The sequence below is a fragment of the Agelaius tricolor genome, unplaced genomic scaffold (assembly GCF_023055355.1).
Source record: "Agelaius tricolor isolate 1412-34295 unplaced genomic scaffold, bAgeTri1.0.p SCAF_11, whole genome shotgun sequence".
Taxonomy (NCBI): Eukaryota; Metazoa; Chordata; class Aves; order Passeriformes; family Icteridae; genus Agelaius; species Agelaius tricolor.
The window spans coordinates 4,170,109-4,192,304 of record NW_027269271.1 but is presented as its reverse complement, the minus strand read 5'-3'; the positions used below and the strand labels follow the sequence as shown (position 1 = coordinate 4,192,304).

At 52.7% G+C, this 22,196-nt stretch overlaps 1 protein-coding gene across 1 annotated transcript; it reads right to left on the bottom strand.

Moving 5' to 3' along the window:
• Positions 1 to 702: 702 nt before the first annotated feature.
• Positions 703 to 21,284, bottom strand: SEC16B (SEC16 homolog B, endoplasmic reticulum export factor). The gene is made up of 25 exons (XM_071435615.1): positions 21,025 to 21,284; positions 19,949 to 20,055; positions 19,332 to 19,431; positions 19,118 to 19,214; positions 17,459 to 17,597; positions 16,972 to 17,129; positions 16,318 to 16,379; positions 14,585 to 14,720; positions 13,198 to 13,422; positions 12,468 to 12,565; positions 11,435 to 11,516; positions 11,207 to 11,324; positions 10,578 to 10,689; positions 10,298 to 10,403; positions 9,456 to 9,596; positions 6,518 to 6,631; positions 5,814 to 5,886; positions 3,555 to 3,806; positions 3,032 to 3,102; positions 2,614 to 2,751; positions 2,345 to 2,452; positions 1,412 to 1,493; positions 1,218 to 1,309; positions 1,057 to 1,125; positions 703 to 765 (listed from the first exon to the last, which is right to left on the bottom strand). Exons 1-25 carry the CDS (start codon positions 21,282 to 21,284, stop codon positions 703 to 705), a joined length of 3,003 nt encoding a protein of 1,000 aa, XP_071291716.1.
• Between the last annotated feature and the right edge of the window lie 912 nt (positions 21,285 to 22,196).

Here is a 22,196-nt window from a genome sequence, read left to right as displayed (position 1 = left end):
GAGAAGCCGCGGCGGTTCCTGTGCGGAGCCCCGGCGGATGCTCATGGCCCCGCGGTGCTTTGAGACAGACTCACGGCCGGCGCGCTGAGTCCAATGGGTGAGGTGGGGCAGTGCCCCATAACCCAATTCAGACTACTCTCCCCCGGACACCCTTTTTACTTTCACTTTTTCGCCATCCTTCCTACCCTCCTTACCCTCCTCTTCCACCCTCCCTTCCTTCCCCACACACCTCAGTGTTCCACTCCTCCCCCTGTTTATTACTGACTTCAACCCCCCAAACCTGGAGCCCAGCAGAGAGCAACCAAGATCATTAAGGAGCATCTCGCTTATGAGGAAAGGGTGAGTGAGTGAAGAGAGGGGGCTTCGTTTAAATATCATCTATGTTTAAATACCTAAATGTATAGCAAAGAAAGGTAAAAAGAAACACTGGAGTGGACTTCAGGAACCACACATAAGGGATGACAATAATGAATCATGCAAACCAGACCTAAATTTTGTGAAAGTGGAAGGTAGAGGCCTGTGTTCTCACCTGAATCGCCAAATTATTCACCCCCCTCCCAGCCTCACACCCCCCCATTTACTGGCTTTTAAAGCCAGAAACCTCCCCCTTATTTTACAACACCCTCCACAATAACCACAAACACCATTTTGGTTTAAAAAACTTTGTGTAATTCGTCTCTGCCGCTGTCCCCACCCACCACCTCAGAGTGGGTTGGGATAGCGATGCTGGGAAAGCAGCCTGGGTTGGGTGGGTCGGGCAGGAAGCTGGGAAACACAGAGAGAGAGGTGGTGTGAGCAATGGGCTGTACCCCAAAATGTTGCTTTGCCATCATCAGGATGCAACCACAACCATCCTCCCTACATTTTGCTCATTCATCACACCCTCCCATTGCTGTCCTCCCTCCATTGATTTACTTATAAAAAACCCTTATTCCCAAAACTGGTATTACCTAAACCCCCCTGCCCATAGCAGATCACCTGAAATCTGGCACCACCCCAAAATCAGGAGGCACCCCAAGGTCTCATACAGCACCACCCTCATAAAAATACTCTCACCTGAGCGACCTGGGCAGGGTTGAAGAGAGGAACTGAAGCCACTGGTGGCAGAGGTCCACGGTAGACAGCCTGGAAGGACGAAGGAGAGAGAACCTTAACAGACACCCCAAGCAGAGAGGTGTCCCCCATCACACACTGGTACACTTCCCTCCCCTCCTCACCTGCTGTCCTGCTGACTGCCTTCCATCCCACGAGCCTTTCACCTCTGCAGACACTGGATTAACAGCAAAGGTGCTTTCACCCTCCATTCCTCCTAGGGCCAGCAACCAAAAACAAAAGCCCACTTAAAATTAAGAGGAGAAGCTTGTGAAAGGGTGATGGGGGAGAGAGGTGAGGGGAACTGTGCGATATTTACCGGGATTTCTGGAGAGAGGCTGAGCCAAAGGGTTTGTCCCAGCTGCCAGAGGGGCAATGGGTGGGGATGGTGATGCCCGCTCCTGAAATCACATCCACCCGTTTAGAGCAGAAGCTCCTTGAGCTGGGAGAAGACCTCTGCACCAGACACCACACCAAGCTTTTGGGGTACCCATTCTGCACCCCTCCTGCTGCAGAGGTACCCCAGGAGCTGCAGGAATCATGGCTAAGGAGGGGCTACAGGGTCAGGGCAAGCAACACAAGCATAAAGCTGAACCAGCCTGAGGGTTCAAAATCAGGCAGGAGGCTGGACACCAAGCCTGGGTACAGTGTGAGGGGCCAAGCTCCATGGGTCCCCTTCTGTTCTTCATCTCCTGCTAGTTTGAGAAGAATATCCCAACATTTTTTTTTGCTCTGGGACTGTAGATCATTCTCTACCAGGAAGAAATTTCCAGGGGAGGTTCTCGCTCCAAGCCATCAGGGATGTGATGCCCTTAGGAACTGGCTAGGTCTGGGATAACTATGCATGGCTGCTTCCTCCTTGCTGCTGCACTTCCAATTAAAGAGGTTTTCCCTTCCCTGCATCTCCTAAAGCCTGCCAGAGCGCTGCTGCTCACAGCTGCTGTGTTCCGCTCCAGCGGAGGGTGAGGGATCCCTGCAGAGTTTGCCAAGGGCTTGGATGACCTCATGGCTGAAGGAGGCTATATGAATTTATATTAAATATATATACATATGAAAGAGGCTATATGAATTTACAGTTATTATTAATCAAGGATTCACTTCCAGGCTAAAAGGGCTCCCAGTCCCCATGTCCCCCCACACGGAATGGCCATGGCCCCTGCATGAGGACAGGGAGAAATGGGGAGATGTGTCACCCATTCTCACAGCTGCACCCTGCACGTCACCAGGGACAGGATGGCTTTTTGTCCCCTACCTGTGGTCCTGATGTGGGAGAGTCTGAGCCTGTGTCAGACTCAGCTTTGGGAGAAGTTTCCTTGGTGGGTTTTGACCGAAACCAGCCAAACCACCTGAATCCAGAGCTCTGGGAAATGAAGGAAAAGAGTGGAAAGGAATAAGAAGGGATGGATGCCAGGCTCCTCCAGGTGCCTGCTGGGAGTGGGCATCATTTTTCCAGGGGCAGGGCTGGCATCAGGGCCATTCAAGCTCAGGGCATGAGGCTCATGATGGCTCTGGCATGCTCACCTTGTTCTCCTCTGGCTTCATGGCCTCTGCCTGCTCCTCAGCAGTGTCCTCACCTGCGCTGTCCAGGGAGGGCTGGCTGTCCCCCAGGGACACAGTGGAGGTCTCTGACAGAGTCCGAGTCCTGGCTGGTAACTCCTCCTGCCATCAGACATGGAAGCTGCCACGTGCTGTTCCCACAGGAGCTGCACCGAGCATGGTGAGAGCCCCCCTGGGACTGCTCCACACCCAGATTAGTGGGGAGCATCCTTAGGGACTCCTACATGCCTTACACAGCAGGGCACAGCTTTCACCCAAGGGAACAAGTGGCACCGTGATGGGGGGATTCCATGTGAGTTCAGTGCATGGAAGGATGGGGCAGCACATCCCAGATCCAGCCAGGACCCTCAGTGGGATGGTCTCTCTGGCTCCTCTGACTCACCTGCTCTGTGGGGAGGGCTGGCTGCACCCCTCCAGGGGACAGCCTGGCACCCCAGGGCTCCTCAGCTTCTCCTGTGGAGCAGAGGGAAGGACACAGTCAAGGTTTGATCTGTGGAGCTATGGATTTATCCATCAGAGGTATTTGCAGAGCTTCTACCATGCCCCTCTCCAGAGCACAGCCACCCACGTGGTGGCCAAGATGTCCCCCCAAGAGATGCAAAAGGCCATTCTGATCCCTGCCAGAACCAGGGAATAAGTGGTGAAGCTGAAGTGGTGCATCTCAAAGGCAACTTCTAAGGAAGAAATTCCTTGCTGTGAGGGTGGTAAAGCCCTGGCACAGGCTGCCCAGAGCAGCTGTGGCTGCCCATCTCTGGAAGTGTCCAATGCAGGCTGGATGGGGCCTGGTCTAGTGGAAGGTGTCCCTGCCTGTAGCAGGGAACCAGCTGATCTTTACCATCCTTTCCCAACACAAACCATTCTGGGATTCTGTGATTTCTGCATGGAAACAAGGCTGCAGCACTTACCTGCTGGCAGCACTGGCTGTGGAGGGGGCTCAGCAAAACCCCCTTCCAGAGGGGCAGGTGTCTCTTGGCTGAGAACAGGGGGCTGCAGCTCTCTCCCAACGCTGGGCACTGGAGATGCCACGACCTGAGCAGGTGCTGGGGACCTCAGGGACACATCCTCCTGGGACCTCAGTCCCTGGGATGGCACAGGCTCAAACCACTGGTCATACTGGTAGCTTTCACTCTGGGGAATCTCATTGCCAGGCTCTTCATCTGCCAAAAAAAAACCCCACACCTCAGGAATTTATAATTTTTGTAATGTTTATAATTCTGTTGGGCTGTTCTCCCCTTTTCCATTAAACATCAGCAGGAGCTGGGGGAGTGAGGAAAGGCTTCAGGCACAGGCAAGGGAGGAGGTAGGACACAGCACAGCAATAGGAACCTTCCAGAGATTTCAAGGAAGGTGGGCTGGGAAAGACTGGGGGAATTATTTTTTTATTCCTGGGAATATACCTGAGGCTATAAATGAACTCAGAAGGAGAATGCTATGGAAGCAAAGGGCCCACAAGCAGCATGCACCAGCAGCTCAAAGGAGGCTGAGGTCTCCAGCCTTTTCCCCCACTCCTGCTGCACACCCTGAGCAGGAAATATTCAGCAGGTAGCTTTCATTCCTGTTCCACAGCAGCACCCATGGATGAGTTCCTTGCTCTAGGCAGAGTTATTCAGGGTTGGGATTTTTTTGTTTGGAAGGCAAGTTGAGCAAGCAGGATTGGTTTTATTTCACACACACACATTGGTCCCAGGTGTGTTTCCTGCTCATTCCAGCTCAGCAGCCTCCTGCCAGAAACACTGGACACTGGGAAACTCCTCTTCCATTGCTGTGAGGCATGGCAGGCAGGACCCAGATCCCATAGGGAAGGATTGGGGCACCTCTTGATGCTGTCAAACCCTTTGCTTTGCTGCCAGCATCACCTCCAGCCCACTCAGGATTGGCTTCACAACCATGAGCTGCTCCCACATGGCCTGGAGATGCTCAAGATCCACAAGGAGGAGGATGGATGCTCAAACTCATGCTGCCTAGCAAGCTCAGCTGGAACAAGTCAGGGAGGACCACGTGGATCCCAGCTTGGCACCTGAGTTGGGCTTTGTCTTTCCAAGATGGATGGACTCAGCACCAAGCCAGCTTTCTCTGCATGCAGGTCCCTCAGGTGGTGGCTCTGGATGGCCTTCACCATGGAGGAAAGGGCCAAGCACAGGGAAGGTGAGCTGTGGAGACCACATGGAGCAGACCTGGCTGCTCAGAGAAGCCAGGCCAATGGGATCATCATACTTGCAATTTCCTTCCAGGGAAGGAAGATCATAGTCTGAGCCCTGATAGCAGCAGAAGGCAATCAGGATTGATGATCCTTTTTACTGCCTGGGAGAGCTCTTTGAAAAGGAATTTGGCAGCAACAGGGAAAGCTGATAGGAAGAAACGGCTTGAAGGAATTAGTTGTGTTTCATCCTGTCTGCACCAGCCTCTACTCTCCACACTTCAGTGCCAGCATTCCCAGGCAAAGGCACATCCAAGGAGCAGGGGACTGTGCAGGAGCATCCTGCTGATGGAGCTGGATGTGAAGCAACACCTCCCCCTGACTTCTCCTCAATGGGACATGCCAATGGATGCCTGTCCATCTGGGAAAGAAAACCCCCCTGCTCTTTCCTTGACACCAGGGGATGGCTGTGCCCCTCCTCTTGATGCCTCTGGACTCTGGGGGTCACCAAAGGGTGAAGAAAAGGGATCAAAGAGGCAGCAGGGAAGGAGAAATGCTGATTCTTCAGCAACAGGCATCCTGCAGCCTGGCACAGAGCTCCTTCCTGAATCCTTTGCTGTCTAAGTGTGAAATCCCTTTAGTTCAGCTCCAGTTTGCACCCTCAGAGGACTGCCTGAGAATGGGGCTGTCTCCCCTGAGGCTCAGCTGGGAGGCTCATCCAGCACCCACCCCCAGCTGCTCTCCTCCTCCCACAGCACCCAGAGGGACCCTGAAGCTGTGGTAATTAGGCCCAATTACTCAGACTTTGTATGAGCACCAAGCATTGAGCCCTCACTTTGCAGCCCATGCATGAGGGATGCATCCAGGCAGGAGCAGCCTTTGAGCTCTGGGGGGATGCAAGGAGCAAGGAGTTGCTGCTGGTAAAAACTCCAGGGATTGGGAAGCTGCTTCCCAGCCCATGGCAGCACAGTTCCACGCAGGGAGAGCCCACTGGGGAGACCACAAGCTGCTGCTTTGGTGTATTTACCTGCTGTTGGTAGAACAGCACAGGGCAGCTCCAGCTGAGCAGGTGCCACCTCTGGAGGAAGATCATCTTCCACCTGCAGAGTAAAACATGGTAAAATGGCTAGGAAAAAGGGTGGAACAGGACAAAAACTAAGGAAATCACAAAGCCAATGCAAAGGAAAGCACAGTGCTTGTGGATTTGGGGCTCATAGCCCACCCCAGGCTGCAGGAGAGACCCACACCAGCTCTTTCCCAGTAAGCAAGAGGGGCTGCAGCACCCCTGAGAGTAGGCAGGAGGGGAAACAGGATGGAAAAGGCCACAAAACCAAAAGCAGGTGTGAAATCTGAATGAAAAGCATTAATCCAAGCACCAGACCATAGTTAAAAGACCCCAAAGTACAGCCACAAGGTGACACCCCATCAGTGAGCTCTGCAATGCCCCCCTGCAAAGGGAGACCATCACTCCCCCACCAGCCCCTGCCTGCCCCCCTCGAGCCAAATCAAAGAGAGTTTTGCCCTGTGTGAAGCTCTGCAGCCCTCAGGCACTGCAAGCCCCTTGCTCCCACTGAATCTGCAGGTCCCAGAGCAGAGAGCACATCTCAGAGCTCACAAGCAGAGAAGAACAGCAGCTTTTGAACCTCCATCCCCTCAGATTGAGGGAAGAGGAGGAGATGCTCCTGCAGACAGAGCACAGCCCAGAGCAGCTGTCCCACTGCCTCTCCTTACCTCCCACTCCTGGCAGCAGGCTCGGAGCTGCTCCAGCCAGTCAGGCTCCAGTGTCTGCTCCTGCTCTGGCATCTCCAGGAGCAGAGGGTCACAGAGCTTCAGCCTCTCAGCCAGCTGCAGGCCAGGGGGACAGCAGGGATTAGCACAGGGTCAGATCCACAGGGATCTGTCACACAGGGGCTTGGGAAAACAGCATCACTTCACAATACAGGGGTTAAATAACACCAGCCTCCTGTGCAGGATTTATTCCCTCTCCCACACCCCCACAGAGGTGCTGGCCCATCCCATGCCCCACAGTGTCAGCAGGGCTGGCTCAGCACCTCCACAGAGATGCCAAAATACTGTGTCAAAGGTGCTCCTTGCATCAAAGAGACAGGTAAATATCAGCATCCCTTCTCCCCCCTGAGGAAAATGAGTGGCTTTAATCAACCCCCTCACAGGCATCCTGGGGCACTGGCAGGTTTGCAGGACACCCCACCAGAAGCCCTGGAAAGAGCCCAACTCCCAGGGCAGCTCCTAAGCTCCTCACCTACCCCATGAGGATGGATGGGAGCTGGTGTTTTTCTGATCTGCATTTACAAATCTCTGAGAAGATTTCACAGCCTCCCAGGCTTGTCCTGATGCTTGATGTCCTTAGAGCTAGAGTATTTTCTTAATATCTAAGTGAAATCTTCCCTCCTGCAAATTAAGCCTCTCTATCCCTGCTCCCATGGAAGCTGTGAGAGGAGCCAGCCAGCATCCCCCACGAGCAGCCTCCTGTGTGCTGAGGGCTGTTATCACATCCCTCAAACCCCTTTCTCCCCCACCATATCTTGCCTAGAAGAAATAACCCTCAGGCCTTCTCCAGAGGTCATTTTCCCCTCAGTCTCTTATCGCCCCAGCTCTCCACTCCCACACTCACTCCAATTTAGCCCTGTCTCCACATGCAGCAGCCCAAACAGGCCCCAGCCAAGACCCCTGAGACCCCAGCATGGGGGGATTATCACCTCCTTGTCTCAGATATGACAGTTGTACTCTCACAACCCAGAATAACACTATAACACGGTGAGGTATTTTTTCCTTTTGTAACAGCATCCTGTTATGCTGCTGCTCAGTATTTTTTCCATGCTCCACTATCTCCCCCAGGTCCCTCTCTGCAGTATTGCTGCTGTGTGTTTAATTTCTCCTGCAGAAGAGGGGTCTGTGCTGCCCTGGCTGCAGCCATCTCAGTGACTTGGGGCTCCAGCTCCCATCAATGGAGCAGGAGGCTCTTCCAGGGCGATCCAGGAGTCCAAAGTGAGATGCAGGGCTCCCTGCTGAGCTAATTCCCTGCCTGAAGGAGTTGTTTAGACAAGGATCCAGTTTTAAGACAGCTGGGTGAGGGGAGATGGCCCTCAAAGCACCGCTGTTCATCCACATCTTTACTGAATTTTCTCTCTGATATCAGCCTCTGATCTAGTGGAAGGTCCCCCATGGCAAGGGAGTTGGAACTAGCTGATCTCTAAGGTCCCTTCCAACCCAAACCATTCTAGGATTCTTGGGGATTTCTCAAGATTCCTCTGGCTACTTCATGCTGCCTTATCTTCAATGCTTTGCTACAAGGCTGCCACCTTGAGGGCCACCAAAAGCCACCCAGAGGTGACTGCAGCTCAGCCACCCTCCACAGCCATACAAGACTCAGCTATTCCTTCCAGCACCAGTCCTAGCAGCCATTTCTTTCTATTCCTGAGCTTTTAAAACACAAACTCTAAACCAGCACAAAGCACACTTCTCAGGTCTGTGAGTTTACAGCAAGACAGGACCTGCACAACTGGACCCCAGCTTGGGACTGGGACTGGCCACGAGAGCCAAGCAACCCTGCAGCCAAGCAGGAGCCTGCACTACCCACTGTCCCATCTCTTTACAAACACACCTATGCTCATCCTGAATCAATCACAGGAAAAAGGAAATTATAAGCATGATTACTCCTAAACAGGGGGAATGTTTAATCCAAAAGCTTATGTGCACTTTGATCCAGTATTAATGAACCAGCACCTGGTTGTATATCGTCCCCAGCTTCAAAAGAGGGGAAGTCTTAATCAAACACTAATGTGTATCATAATTTGTAACACAGTCTAGAACATCAAAGACAAGAGCATCTACGAATGCACTAGTTTTTCAGATGAAAGTGTTTTCTCCCAGGAGAAGCATTATCCCCAGCTGAATGGCAGATCTAAAAGGCTGTTAGACAGCAAATAGGCTTCGAAGATCGGGTGAGGAAGCAGTGCCAGCCAAATTTTGGGTGAACTCAGCAGCACCCACTTCAGACAGGCATCTTGCTGCCCCTCACTTCACAGCACCACGGCTTTAGTGCCTTTCATAGAATCACAGAATGGTTTGGGGTTGGAAGGGATCTTAAAGCTCATCTTGTTCCAACACCCCTGCCATTTGCAGGGACACCTTCCACTAGACCCACCAAAGCCCCAATCAACCTGGTCCTAAAGGCTGGAGGAAGGTGACAAGCAGCCTCAGCACTGCCCTGGGACCTGGGACACTTGGCCTTGTCCCTCTCTACCCCAGCCCCCTGCTCAGGAAGTAGAGGGGCTGCACTTGGTGCTACACGTTGGGCCATGCTCCCTCTCAGTGTCACCCCAGCACACACCCCTCAGGAGGTAAAGAGAGTTGTAGAAGATGTGCTGGAGGGGAAATGTGCACTTAGACTTCACTTCTTAAGCCTGTGACATTTAGAAGTTCAGAAAACCCCACCAGACTTAAAAACATCCTTTGTTTCCAAATAACTCTGCTCCTACTTGGCAGTCAACATAACACCTTTGTTTTCTACCCGAAATCCACGGGGATTAGAAACCCTGTACTTGGCAGCAAATCCCAGGGGGCTGCTCAGAGCTGCCAGCCACTCCCACCCCAGCAGTTCCTGAGCAGGGATCACACCCAGGTTGGGATGCAGGAGGTGCAGACTCACCCTCACCACTTGTTGTGCCAGGACGGGGTGCGCGGTGGGGTCGCAGCGCAGGAGCGCAGTGGCCACAAGCTCGCAGTACTGCAGGGCCTGGGCTGGCAGCCCGTGGTCAGCCAGGCGGGAGGCGTAGAGCAGCTTGTACACCTTGGGGGAGAGAGGCAGAGCAGCCAGGGGTGGGAACAGGGACATGGACAGGGCTGTGGGTGCCCTGTGCCAGGCACATCGCCCCAGCGTGGCTCAGAGCGCCCTGGATCGCGCACCCAGAGGTCACTTGCAACTTCCACCCATCCCCATGGAGGCATCCAGCCCTCCCTCCTTGAAGCAGGGAGCTTCAAAGAATCCTCTGCCCTGGATTGTGCACCCAGAGGTCACTTCCACCCATCCCCATGGAGTCATCCAGCCCTCCCTCCTTGAAGCAGAATGGATCCTAGAATGGCTTGGGTTGGAAGGGACATCAGAGCTCATCCAGTTCCAGCCCCCTGCCATGGCCAGGGACACCTCCCACTAGACCAGGTTGCTCCAAGCTCCATCCAGCCTGGCCTTGAACACTTCCAGGGATATGTCCACCCCAAGGCAGCAACAGCTGGGTGCTGCTTTGCAATAGGAAAGCATAAATAGCTGTTACCCAGAGAGCAGGAAGGCAATGAGAGCTGAGCAAGCACTGATCAGACACACTGTGCATCCCAAAACCTGCCCTGAATCAGTCCCTTGGCCAAGGCAACCTCTCCATCATTCCCAAAGGGACAAGCCTCAGAACAGCTTGAATTCCAGGCTTCAGGGAGATGGGTGCATGTTTTGGGGCAAGTCTGAGCTCCGCACGAGATGTAGTCGAGCACATGCACTACCTGGAAGGGCAGCAGGAAGGACTCGGGCTGTCGCAGCTGCCGGCAGTACTCGAAGATTTCCATCCTCTGGATGGCCTCTGTCCGGGCGAACTGGGAGAACGCCTGGCTGCGGGGAGAGGGGCGGGGTCAGCGGGCAGGAGCAGAGCTCCTCCCCAAACAGCCCCACACAGAATGCACACTAGCAGCGAGAAAAGCCCCGACCAGGGACTGCTTCTGCATCAAAGTGAGACCCCAGGGGCAGGCGACCCTGGCAAAACGCCAGCCTGCAGTGCTTGCTCACCGGTGGCTGCTGCCCAGCAGGGCCATGCGATCTGCCTTTGCTCCAAAGTAACCAAAGGGAACATCTGCCATCAGGTAGCAGAAATGAGCTGCTTCCACTGCTCCTTTGCTGGCTGCATGGAAAAAGACAAACCTTTAGTCTGAGACATCACCACACGGTCTGCTTTGCTTTGGAGGCCCTCAAGCTCACCCATAAAATACAAAACCAACTGCCTCACTTTCCTGGCAATGCAGATCCTGATCCTTCCCTTGTCCCTGTTGTTTGTCTGTTTTCCCCAGTTGCTGCTTTTTGTTTCAGGAGATTTCTGTTTAATGGTAGAGCTGGGTGAGCCTGAGCAAGGCCAGCTCCAACTCTTGCAGGATACACAGAATCCCACCACTGGTGGCAAGGCTGAGTCCCTGCAGTTACCTACACCTTCCCTGGCCCCAACTGCTCCAGGTGTCTCCACAAGAGCATCTAATGGATGTGCCTGGGCCCAGTTCACCTGAGGATCCATTGGCACCTCACCCCTTCCACCACACAGGCACTGCAGCTCCAGAGGTGCAGGCACAACCATCTCAGTGTGGACCTGCACGGTGACACTGCAGTGCCCACCCCTGTTATGGCTGCTCCCACTGATCTCAGCTCACCCAAAGTGTCCCCCATGGTGACAATGGCTCGGTGGTTCAGCTCTGTGTCTCCAACCTTGTTGGACAGCATCACAGCCAGGTGGGGCCTCCAGTCCCCCCAGGTGGGATCCCCACAGCACTGGAGGGAGAGGAGGAGAGCAGAGGTGAGGAGAGATGGTGACCAAAAGGTGGGTGTCACAGGCAGGTGACAGCACAGGGGAACACAGGGCCAGCCTCTTGCTCACAGACCAGAGCTGCCTGAGGGATCCTTCCTGACATCAGCTGGAAGAGGGTCTGCAGTGGGTCGTTGGTGGCCAGTGTGCTGGTGAACCTGTGAGGAGACAGAGAGAAGGCTGCACACCAGGACCCCAGACCTTCATTCACCTCCCAGAGCACAGCCCAAATGCCCCAGGAAACTGATGTCTCTAGGGGTTTCCCAGAGAATCCAAGAAGGGATTGAGTTGGAAGACACCTTCTAGTCCAACCCTCCTTCCATAGGCAGGGACACCTTCCACTGGACCAGGGTGCTTCAAGCCCAGTCCAACCTGGCCTTGGACACTTCCAGAAATGGGGCAGCCACAGCTGCTCTGGACAACCTGTGCCAGGGCCTCCCCACCCTCACAGGGAAGGATTTCCCTTTCTAACATCTAATCTAAATCTACCCTCTGTCAGCTGAAGCCGTTCCTCCCTATCCTATCCCTCCATGCCCTTGTAAATAGGAGGCAGAGAGGATCACCAGCCTCTGGGGGTGATGATCTGTATTACCTTCAGAGAAGGCAGGTCTCCAGGACAACGCTGCATAAAACCTCCTTAAAAGGATTTGGGTTCCACAAGACAGAAAATTTCTGCTTAACTCTCCCTGAAGGGATCAACCCAATCCAGACTAAGTACATTAAATTTCACCAGAAAATGCTCATACAAGTGGGGTGAACAGCTGGGACTAGACTTGATCACAGTGAAAATTGCTCAGCTCCCCCTGCCCCATGGCTGTCTTTGCTAGGGCAGCATGGGCAAAACCAAAGACTCAGAATAAATTCACCCTCCATCTCCAGGGATTGGCTTTCCTCCTGCTTTCCAGCCCCCCACTTGGTTTCTCCTGTCCATTGGGAAGCCTGAAGGACTCAGGCCTGTTTGGATGGATGTCCTCTGTCCCCTTTGCCCCCTCTGGAAAGGCTCCAGCTGGAATCAATGCTCTTTTCCAATTCAGGGGGCACTGAAGGAATAGCAGGCTTGGAAAGCCAGCCATGGAACATCATACCCTGCTTGAGCTTCTCCAACTTACCCAGTGAGGACCCAGCTGTACGTCCGAGGGTCCATCTTGCTGGAGAGGAACAGGGCATGGCCCCACAGCTGGTTTCTCATGGCCCAGACCAAAGCCTCCTGCAGGTGAGGGGAAGAAGAAAGAGGGGTTGTACCAACTCTGCTTCCTCCCTCCTCTGCTCCCCCAGCTCAGAGGAGAGTCCCAATAACTGCTCTGGTTTAAATTAGCATCCTCCAAATTAGCATCTTCTGCATCCCTTTGTCTTTCTACCCTGAAAATTTACAAGAACTTGGACCTTCAAATCAATGTTGTGTCCCCTACATTTCCAGGTCTGTGCTGCCTGTTAGCCCTCAAAGCTGTGGGATCCCAGTCTGGGCACCCAGTCTGCAGCCCTCCTCTCTCTTCTCCTTGTGCCTTAGGTATCCTGTGAGATCACATAGCTGCAAATGGGTTTGGAACAAGACAACCTTTAAGGTCCCTTCCAAAGCAGATCATTCTAGGACTCTATGAAACTAAATGTGGTAGAGGCGCTGGTAAAAGCCTCTGCATCTCATCTTCACTTGGGTCTCCCATCCCAGTTCCCAGTGGTGGGAAATCACTGCCACAGCTTGGAGGGTTGATCCCACAACCACAAGTCACTTCTTGAAGGGTGAAGGAGCACCCTTCCCTTTAAAACCTGCCTGAAGAGGCCAACAGGTCCAAGAAGAACAAAACCTCCAGCCTCACATCCTGGATCCCACTCACCACTTACTTTCTTCCTGCCATAGTAGAGGAGCTTGGTGAACTTCTCCACGATCTGTGCCTGTGTCTCCACGACGGGCGGGAGCTCCCCGGTGATGAGGTCCAGCGGCTGCCGCTGCGCCCACTCGTCATCAGCCATGCCCAGCAGGCTGGCTGCAGGCTCCTGCCTCCTGTACCGGTCCTGGCGCCTGCAGTCCTGCATCAGCAGCTCCGCCGTGTCCGAGCCCACCATGGACTGTGAATGGGAAGGAAGGAGCCACCTGGAGGCTGCCCCAGGGTCAGAACCCAGGACATTGCTCTGGCTGCCCTGGGTGATTTGAGACCCTGGCTCAGGGACCTTGGCATGGAGTCAAAGACACCTGTGCCTTTGATTTTAGCCCATGGAAAAAACAATTACCAACTTTGTGTGAAGATTTACAAGCCACAAGAGTTTGAGTAGGATGATAGTTAATTTGTCACAAAGTGAAAAAGTAGTATTTTTGGGTTTTAGAATGGGGGTTCAAGAAGCAAGATGGAGGAATCTAGGCATGTCCTGTCCTTCTTCTTCTTGTCCTCTATCTTCTGCTGGGATAGTGTCTTCTTTTTGATTGGTTTAGAATAGAGACAGACTGTCTAACATAAGTGATAGGTATTGGAAAATTATTGTAAATAAAGTACACGTAGTTTGTAGTATAAAAAGTTAACACCACCCCAAAGGCAGTCCCTGTGCCACAACCCGACCTGCTGGACAGACCTCAGCAGGTTAGAGAAAGAATGTAACAGATAAGAGAAAATAAACAACCTTGAAAAGCAAAACCGAGGAATCTCGACTTCTTCTTTGGTCGCAGAGCTAAGAAAAAAGACTTTCTAATACCTCAGGAGTCATCTCAACCACAGAAACCTGAAACCCCACAAGCAAAGGCTGATGGCACTTCCAGTCTGCCCCCTTCTTACACCTGCATCCTCGTCCCAGCACATGCCCCAAACAAGACCAGCTTTGGCCACCAGCACGGGGAGTTGGAAGGAAAAGGACTCAGCACAATTAGCAAGACCTTCACAACACTCCCTCTGATGACCTTATCCACCTGCTTCCAACAAGCAGCTGCAGTCTGGATTGGGTGGATTTCAGTGGATTAAGGGAACAACCCCCTTTTAAGTGTAAGTGCTGGCTCCTCCATGAAGGTGGCACCAGTCCCCTTCACTGGGCTGTCGGTAGTTCCCAAGGACAAAAAGCAATCACAGAGAAGGATTTGCTTCAAATATCCAGGCAGCATCAAACTGAGGAATGAAAATCAGATCCTCTTAAGGTACACCCCTTCCCCCCAAAAATAGCAACTGGATCAAGAGGCACCTAAGGGACATACTCCTTGTCTCATGTCCAAGATCAAAAGGGTCAGCCCCTTCCATGGGATACCTACCCCATTCTGCCGGCAGAGGAGGACCAGGAGTTTCCAGAGGAGACAGGAATCTCTGCCCCTCTGTGTTGAGAGATCACAGCCTGTGGTTATCTTCTGCTGGCAAAATGTCATCACATCCACCTTGTGCAGATCTTCCCTACAGCAGCAGAAAGAAGCATCAAAGAAACCCAAGGCAAAGCAACCTAGGGCATCATTTGGGCTCAGTCCCCAGGTTCACTGATGGGGATGACAAAAATTCCAAGCAAGAGCTGGAGGAAAAAAGATCCCCAGGACCAATGACTACTTTCAAGTTCAAACACACTCAGATTTATTTTGACACCTAGCAGATCTGCGTTTCAGGGATGCAAAGTACATTTCAAACCCACTCTTTGCCCTCCTGATAATATTTTCCTCAATCCATCTGCAAAGAAACAGTTTGGATTTGCTGTGCTGCCATTACATCCACGGATGTCCAAGGCTGCAGAAGCAGGCACAATCTGTTGTGGAGGCAGGGTGGGAGGGTCACTTGTGTGACCACAGAAACCCTTCAGCTATGTGCAAGCCAGGCAGAAGTGCTGCCATACAATAAAATAACCATTCAGTTAGGAAGGAAGAGTGGATAAAACGAGAGAAACTGCAGGTGGAGATGTTGATCCTGACTCAGTCATTCCAACATATTGTATGGAGATTCCCAATGTACCCTTTGGCACAAGTGGGAACCCAGAATGATAGAATGGTCTGGGGGTTGGAAAGGGAGCTTAAAGCTCATCTAGTCCACCCCGCCCTGCCATGGGACCTTCCACTAGACCAAGCCCTGTCCAACTTGGCTTTGAACACTTCCAGGGATAGAGCATCCACCACTTCTCTGGGCAACCTGAGGCCTTACTACCCTCACAGGGAAGAATTTCTTCCATATATCCACCTAAAGTTCCCCTCTTTCAATTTGCACTTGCTGCCCTTTGTCCTGGCTCTACAGTTGCTGACAATGAGACCCTCTCTGGCTTCCTTGCAGCCATTTCAGATACTGGAAGGTGCTGTCTCCACAACCTTCTCTTCTCCAACTCCAGCTTCCTCAGCCTGTCTCCATAGGGAGGTTTCTCCAGTCCCTTTATCCTCCTTTGGACTTGCTCCAACAGTTCCATGTCCTTCTTGTGCTGGTGGCCCCAGACCTGTTTGCAGCACTCCAGGTGGGTCTCACGAGAGCTCACAGAGGAAGCTCCAGATATTCCCCCCAGCTTCTGTGTATGCACAGCTCTTTTGCTTGGTAAATACTTTTTCCTTTTCTCTCCCTGCTTTGGTTGAGAGTGGCCAGAAATAGAGACAACCTGATGCAGCACCCCTGGTTCATCCCCAGGCTCACACTGGATGAAGGAACATTCTGGGTCTGACCCTGCTGTGGCTCAGCCATCTCAGGGGACAAAAACTTTGGGAAAAGCTAAGCCACAGGTTGACCCAGAGCTTCAGATGTTCAAAGAAACAAAAAAAAATCATTTTTCTGAGACAAAATGAGTACAAAATAAGGTCAGATGTACAAACCACACTAAACCCACATCCTATGAATATTCAAAATACCAAATCCCACAACCCAAACCAACCCAGACTGCATCAAAGGGGCTGGGCTCCCTGCCTGAACTTAGACCTTTGTAAATAACTCAAAACCACAGGGACCCTTTGAGTCTGCCTGGAGCTCACATCTCCTCATAAAGGAGACAGCCAGGAGGACACAGCTCCTGGACCTGTCTGTGCTGCCGTACCTGGCCAGGGGCCCAGGGAAGGCTTGCAGCTCCTCCAGCTCTTCTGTGCCATGAAGGATTGCCTAAAAAACAAAAGTAAATCCAGCAGCTGGCCTCCAGCAATCAGACCAGCCCCAGCTGGGCTATTGGGAAGCCAGTGCCTTGGCCAAGGATTGAACAGTGCCAGTGAACCCTGTGCTGTCATCAGGTAACCACAGAGCACAGACCCTGAGCTATCACATGGACCCCAGTGCTAAGGTCCAGTAAAGAAATGTCTGCTGAGATGGCATCTGCTTCCTTCTGGAGGTAAAATAGGAGACTGGAATGCTGTGGGAGACTCAGGGACAAGGCCCCTGTTTTGGAGCACTTCAGGAAGATAAATGGACTTGTCCTTTGGAGAGGAACACACCACATCTGTCCCCATGAGAAGGGATCACTGAAAGCAGGTCACTGGTACCCAGGGTTACAGAGCTGAAGGCTGAAAGCACCACCCAGGCACAGGCTGGCACGATGGAGACTCAAAAGTTCACATGGGATGGACAGAAGATGGGAGCAAGGAATGGGAAGGCTGCTGAGGAGGCTGCTTGGGTTATGAACCATGTCTGCATCCCTCAGGGAGACAGGAGCCACTCCAGGGAGGGGACAGGGGGGCCTGGAGGGCCAGCTGTGTCCTACCTCCAGGCTGTGCAGCTCGACACGGGGCAGCTGTCCCTCAGCAGGGTGGTGGGGACACACCAGCACCAGGTGGCCCCCAGCTCCAAAGCACAGTGCTGTGTGCAGCTGTGGGAACTTGAGGGGGACTGCTGGGGGTGGGGTGGACACCAAGGGCTCCCCTGCAATGACACACAGGCCACTGTGAGCCACTCACACTGATCACACACCACATCCACTGTGGAGGGCTTCACCAGTCCCAAACTTGTCCGCCCAACTAAGTGGCCCTGCACTGACCCCTCTGTGCAAGAATTGTCCCCCAAAGCAGCAGATGTGCACAGAAGCTCCTACACCTACCCAGGCAGAGCCCCTGGACCATTCACCCACCCTGCAGCCCCCCAGTCATGCCTTGTGCCTGCACAACCTCCTCCAGGAGAGGACAGCCAATACCCTACCACCAGCCATTTATTCCCTTGCTTCCCCCTTGTCAGAGCCCCCCATTCCACCTGACCTGTTTGTCCCGTGCTCCAGGACCCCATTCCAGGGCTGTAGTCATCAGCACCGTCACGGATGTACTGGCTGAGCTCATGGCTGCTGGAGCTGAGTCCTGACTCTTGGTACTGCAGGAGCAGGCTGGGCTGGCCCGAGGGCTGGGAGGGAGGGAGAGCACACAAACCTGGCTCAAAAACTAGGGACATTGCTGATTTCCTGCTCCCAGGCAGTGGGGCAGGCTCTGCTGCTGCAGGGAAGTGCCCAGCAGGAGCAGCACAGCCAATTCCCATCCCAGCAGCTCACACCCTACACCAGCTTGGGTTCACCCAACAGCTTAGAAAAGTAATTTACATCAGCCATAGCTGTAGTCTGACAGCTTTCCTAGCCCTTACATGAGCTTCTCACCACAGCCAAGGAGATGGGGCTTGGAAACCCAAAAAAAGCACCACCCAGGAGCAAAATCACCAGAGCAGCTTTGATTTGATCTTTTAATTTTCTCTTGGCAAAACCCAGCAGTCAGGACACAAGTGTGATGGAGCATGACTTGGTGGACAGAGCTGACAATGACACACAGCTGTCATCTACCTAGGAGGGCTAGAATTGTGGAATCATGGAATCATTAAGGTTGGAAAAGCTCTCTAAGACTGAGTCCTACCATTTATCCACCACTGCCATGTTCACCACTAAACCATGTCCCCAACTGCCACACCTACACGTCTTTAAAATTCCCCAAGGGATGGTGCCTATACTATGTCCCTGGGCAGCCTATGGCAGGGTTTGACAACCCTTTTGTTGAAGAGTTTTTTTTCCTAGTATCCAACCTAAACCTTCCCTGGCACAACTTAAGGCTGTTTCCTCATGTTCTGTCACTTGTTCCATGGGAGAAGAGCCTGATCCCCACCTGGCTACAGCCTCCTTTCAGGGAGTTGTAGAGAGTGACAAGGTCACCCCTGAGCCTCCTTTCCTCCAGGCTGAGCCCCCACAGTCCTCTCTGCCTCTCCTCATCAGGCTTGTGCTCCAGAATGTCACAGACATGTTTTATGAAAAATCCTTTCCTTAGGACCTGAGAAACTGAGAGGCCTCAGGAACAAAATGTAAACAATGATTATTTGCTGCTGTGGAATGCAACAGGTGCATCTGGGATTGGTCTCATGTGGTTGTTTCATATTAATGGCCAATCACAGTCAGCTGGCTCTGACTCTCTGTCCAAGACAGAAGCTTTTGTTATCATTTCATTATTTTTCTATTCTTAGCCAGCCTTCTGATGAAATCCTTTCTTCTATTCTTTTAGTATAGTTTTAATATAATATATATCATAAAATAACAAATCAAGCCTTCTGAAACATGGAGTCAGATCCTTGTCTCTTCCCTCATCCTTGGATCCCTGTGAACACCACCACACCAGACCCTTCCCCAGCTCCGTTGCAGAACATCCCACTAAGCCTGGATTTCTGTGCTGCTCCTGGGCTGAGCACACAGGCCTGCACCTGGGGGAGTGACAGCCCAGCAGAGGGAGAGAACACAAACACTAAAAACCCACTGCAATAATCCCCAGGGACTGTCAGGCACTGAGTGCAACATTGCAAAGGGGCCCTTCTCTCAGCTGGGGGGGACACATGGATTGTTCCCAAATCTCTGAGAGATTCTTGTCCTCCACCCCTGCCCATCTTGAGGTTACCTCTTTGGACCAGCCACCAGCCTCCCCTGAATCACTGCTGAGGGTTCCTTCCCTCCTGGCAGTCGAGGTGTAGCTCTCCTCATAGAAATTGTAGGTCCTGCAGGTGGGAGCAAAGGGAGACACACTGAAGGTCTGAGATTTTTGAACCACCCACAAACCCACTCATTTTGCAGCAGGTGGTTTCACAGGGCTGCACAGACTCTCCCAGCTTTACCTGTCGTGCCCTGGGGGGCCCGTGGCCAGGTTGGGGTGGTAGCCCCTGTAGTAGTGCTGGTCCCGGTAACTCTTGCCATAAGAATCTCCCTGCCTCAGGTCTAGAGAGAATCAAGAGTCAGCATTACCCCTCCAGAGCAACAATGAAGTTGCAGAAGAAAATCCATGAATCAGGCAATTTGCCATGCCCACTCAGTTTGCTTCCAAATGGTCCCTACACATTGGAGATATGATAATAATGCCTTGTGCACATTTGCCAACACACACTGATGTCCTTTTCTCTTTGCTCCCTCCTCTTCTGTTCCGTCCAGAAACAGCAAAGAAGAGGCCCTGGCCATCCTGATCACACAGCACCATCAAACTCAGGCTGGAACCAGGAATGACACAGGTTTTTAGCTGTGGTAATGAAGATCAAACATCCCTTGGGTGCACCTAGCTCCTGCTCACATTTCCTAAATGCAGACAGGGAGCCAGTGCTGCACAGAGCACCCACCACCACCCAGGAGCATGGGCAGGAGAGAGCCCTGGATGTGTGCAAGCCTTGGGAGAAGAACCCATCCTGGGGAAAGCATCACTTCCCCTGCAAGCTGCCTCCAGACCCAAAGGATGAGCCCATACCTCTGTCATCCTGCCATGCCACTGGCTGCCACTGGTGGCTTTGGTAGGAGTAGCCATCCCTGTTGCCAGCTGCAGGATACTGCCAGTGGGGATCTTCATAGCCCTGCCTGGAAAACAACACAACAGAACACACTGATCTGGGGGAGAAAGGGTTCCAGGGTCACACCTAGGGTCCCTTCTGCTTGGGACTTTTGGAGGCAGCAAAGGGATGGAAATAAAGCCAGGTCCCCTGCTCTGGCAGGGCCAGGAACTGGTCCAGCATCACACCTGGAAGGAGCAGGAGGAGGTTTGGATGGTTTGTTGCCCCCAGCTAGGAGAAAGCTGTGCACTGCAGTTTCAGTGATGCCCAGTTTTATAGAATCCAAGAATGGTTTGGGTTCCAAGGGACCTTTAAGATCATCTCATTTCAACCCCTGCCATGGGCAGGACACCAGGGTGCTCCAAGGCTTGTCCAACCTGGCCTTGAACACTTCCAGGGATGGGGCAGCCACAGCTCCTCTGGGCAACCTGTGCCAGAGCCTCACCACCCTCAGAGAGAAAATTTACTTCCTAATATCCCATCTGCATCACACGACCTCAGCACAAAACCCCACGTACCGACTCCATAACTCACTGAGGGCAATAACTCAGGCAAATCAACCCAGATTTGCTGGAAGCTCTTTCTCAGCACTGAGAACATCCTCCAGCCCACATTTTATCTGTCCACTCTTCACTGTTTCAGCAGCTGAGCTTGCAGGCTGCCTCTTGCTCCTATATTACCACTTGTATTTTTATTGTTCACCTTGCACTTAGGAAAAAAGAACTGCATTTAATCAAACCTGTAAGAAAAATGCACCTCAGGGCTGAGACGGAGCTTGTCAAACAGCAACCACAGAAGCCACAGCTTTAAGAAGAAATCAGAGCTGCAAATGCTACACAGCCTTAAATATAGAAGTCATGGGGCTGCTTGAATAGCTGGACATCACCTACTGACCCTGTGTGTCCCTGTGCAGTCTCAAGGGCAGACCTGTGAGCAGTGCAATAGGCAGTTCTTACTTTAGGAAGGTTTCCAGGAAGAGGGAGCAGAGGGCTCTCACCTGGCGTGGGGCTGGCTGGGGTAGGTGCTGTCGGCACGGGAAGCCGGCCGGCGGGCGTCACCACGGGGCTGGTGGCCCTCATCCCAGGGGTGACCAGGGCCGTGTCTCCCGTGCCAGGAGCCGGGCCTTGGAGCCTGCCTTGCCTGCAGGAGGTGCCGCCGCAGCGGGGCCGGGGGGCTGGGGAGCCCCTCTGCCCATGAGCCCCGGGCTGCCGGCCTCTCCTGGGGCTGGGGCAGCTGGGCAGGGGCCCAGGGCTCCATCACCAGCCAAATCCTCTCTGGGTTTGGGGAGCCTGAGCCCCAAATGGCTTTAGTGGCCTGCAAATGATAAGTCACAAAGTGTTTGATCAGCAGCTTTTCTACCCCCTCAAAGCCCCCTTTGAAGCCCGTTGCCAGCTACTCTCTGATTTTTGGGAGCATCCTGGAAACCCAGGAACCTTTCCAAAATACCCAGAGGCAAGGAAAAGTCATCTCTAAATCTTCCTTAACTTGAAGCTCCCCTTTAAACACCAGGATGAAATGGTCTGTCTTTGAAAGCAGCACACATTCATCTCTTCCCAGAACAAGAATCTCAGAATGGTTTGGTGAACTTAAAATAATCTAGTGACCTTAAAAATAACCTAGTTCCAAACACCTTCCATTAGACCAGGTTGCCCAAAGCCCCATCCAACCTGATGTTGAACACTTCCAGAGATGAGGAGTTTCTCTGGGCAACTTGTGCCAGGGCCTCACCACCCTTACAGGAAAGAATTTCTTCCCAATACCTAACCCAAATCTCTCCTCTTTCAGTTTAAAACCATCACCCCTTGCCCTATTGCTACAGGCCCTGCTATAAAATGTGTCCTTACCTTAAAAAGCCCTCTTATACCCAGGTAGGATCCTCCTGCACTCCCAGCTGCAAAGCACCAGCACTCACAGCCCCCTCAAGCTGTGAGAGGGTGAGAAATCCCCCTCCCCTCTGTGACAGGCAGTGAAACCCCATCTGATATGCACTGAGGGAAGGGACATTGGCAAAGCTTTGGCAGGACAAGGAAAGAGCAAGCAGGGAGAAATGGAGGCTTGTTCTTGTGAGCTATGGATGGGGTGGAAATGGGGATTTCCTCCTGCCTTTCAGCTCCAGCAAGAATTCCAAGTGGGCACCAGATTTGGTTATAGCAGTGCCAGGCAGAAGAG

Coding starts and splice junctions, on each gene's coding strand:
- SEC16B (XM_071435615.1), bottom strand. CDS start 21,284: ATGGAGCCCTGGGCCCCTGCCCAGCTGCCCCAGCCCCAGGAGAGGCCG. Junction 19,215..19,331: donor GGCCCCCCAGGGCACGACAG/GTAAAGCTGGGA, acceptor TCCCACCTGCAG/GACCTACAATTTCTATGAGG. Junction 17,130..17,458: donor CTGGAGCACGGGACAAACAG/GTCAGGTGGAAT, acceptor GTGTCATTGCAG/GGGAGCCCTTGGTGTCCACC.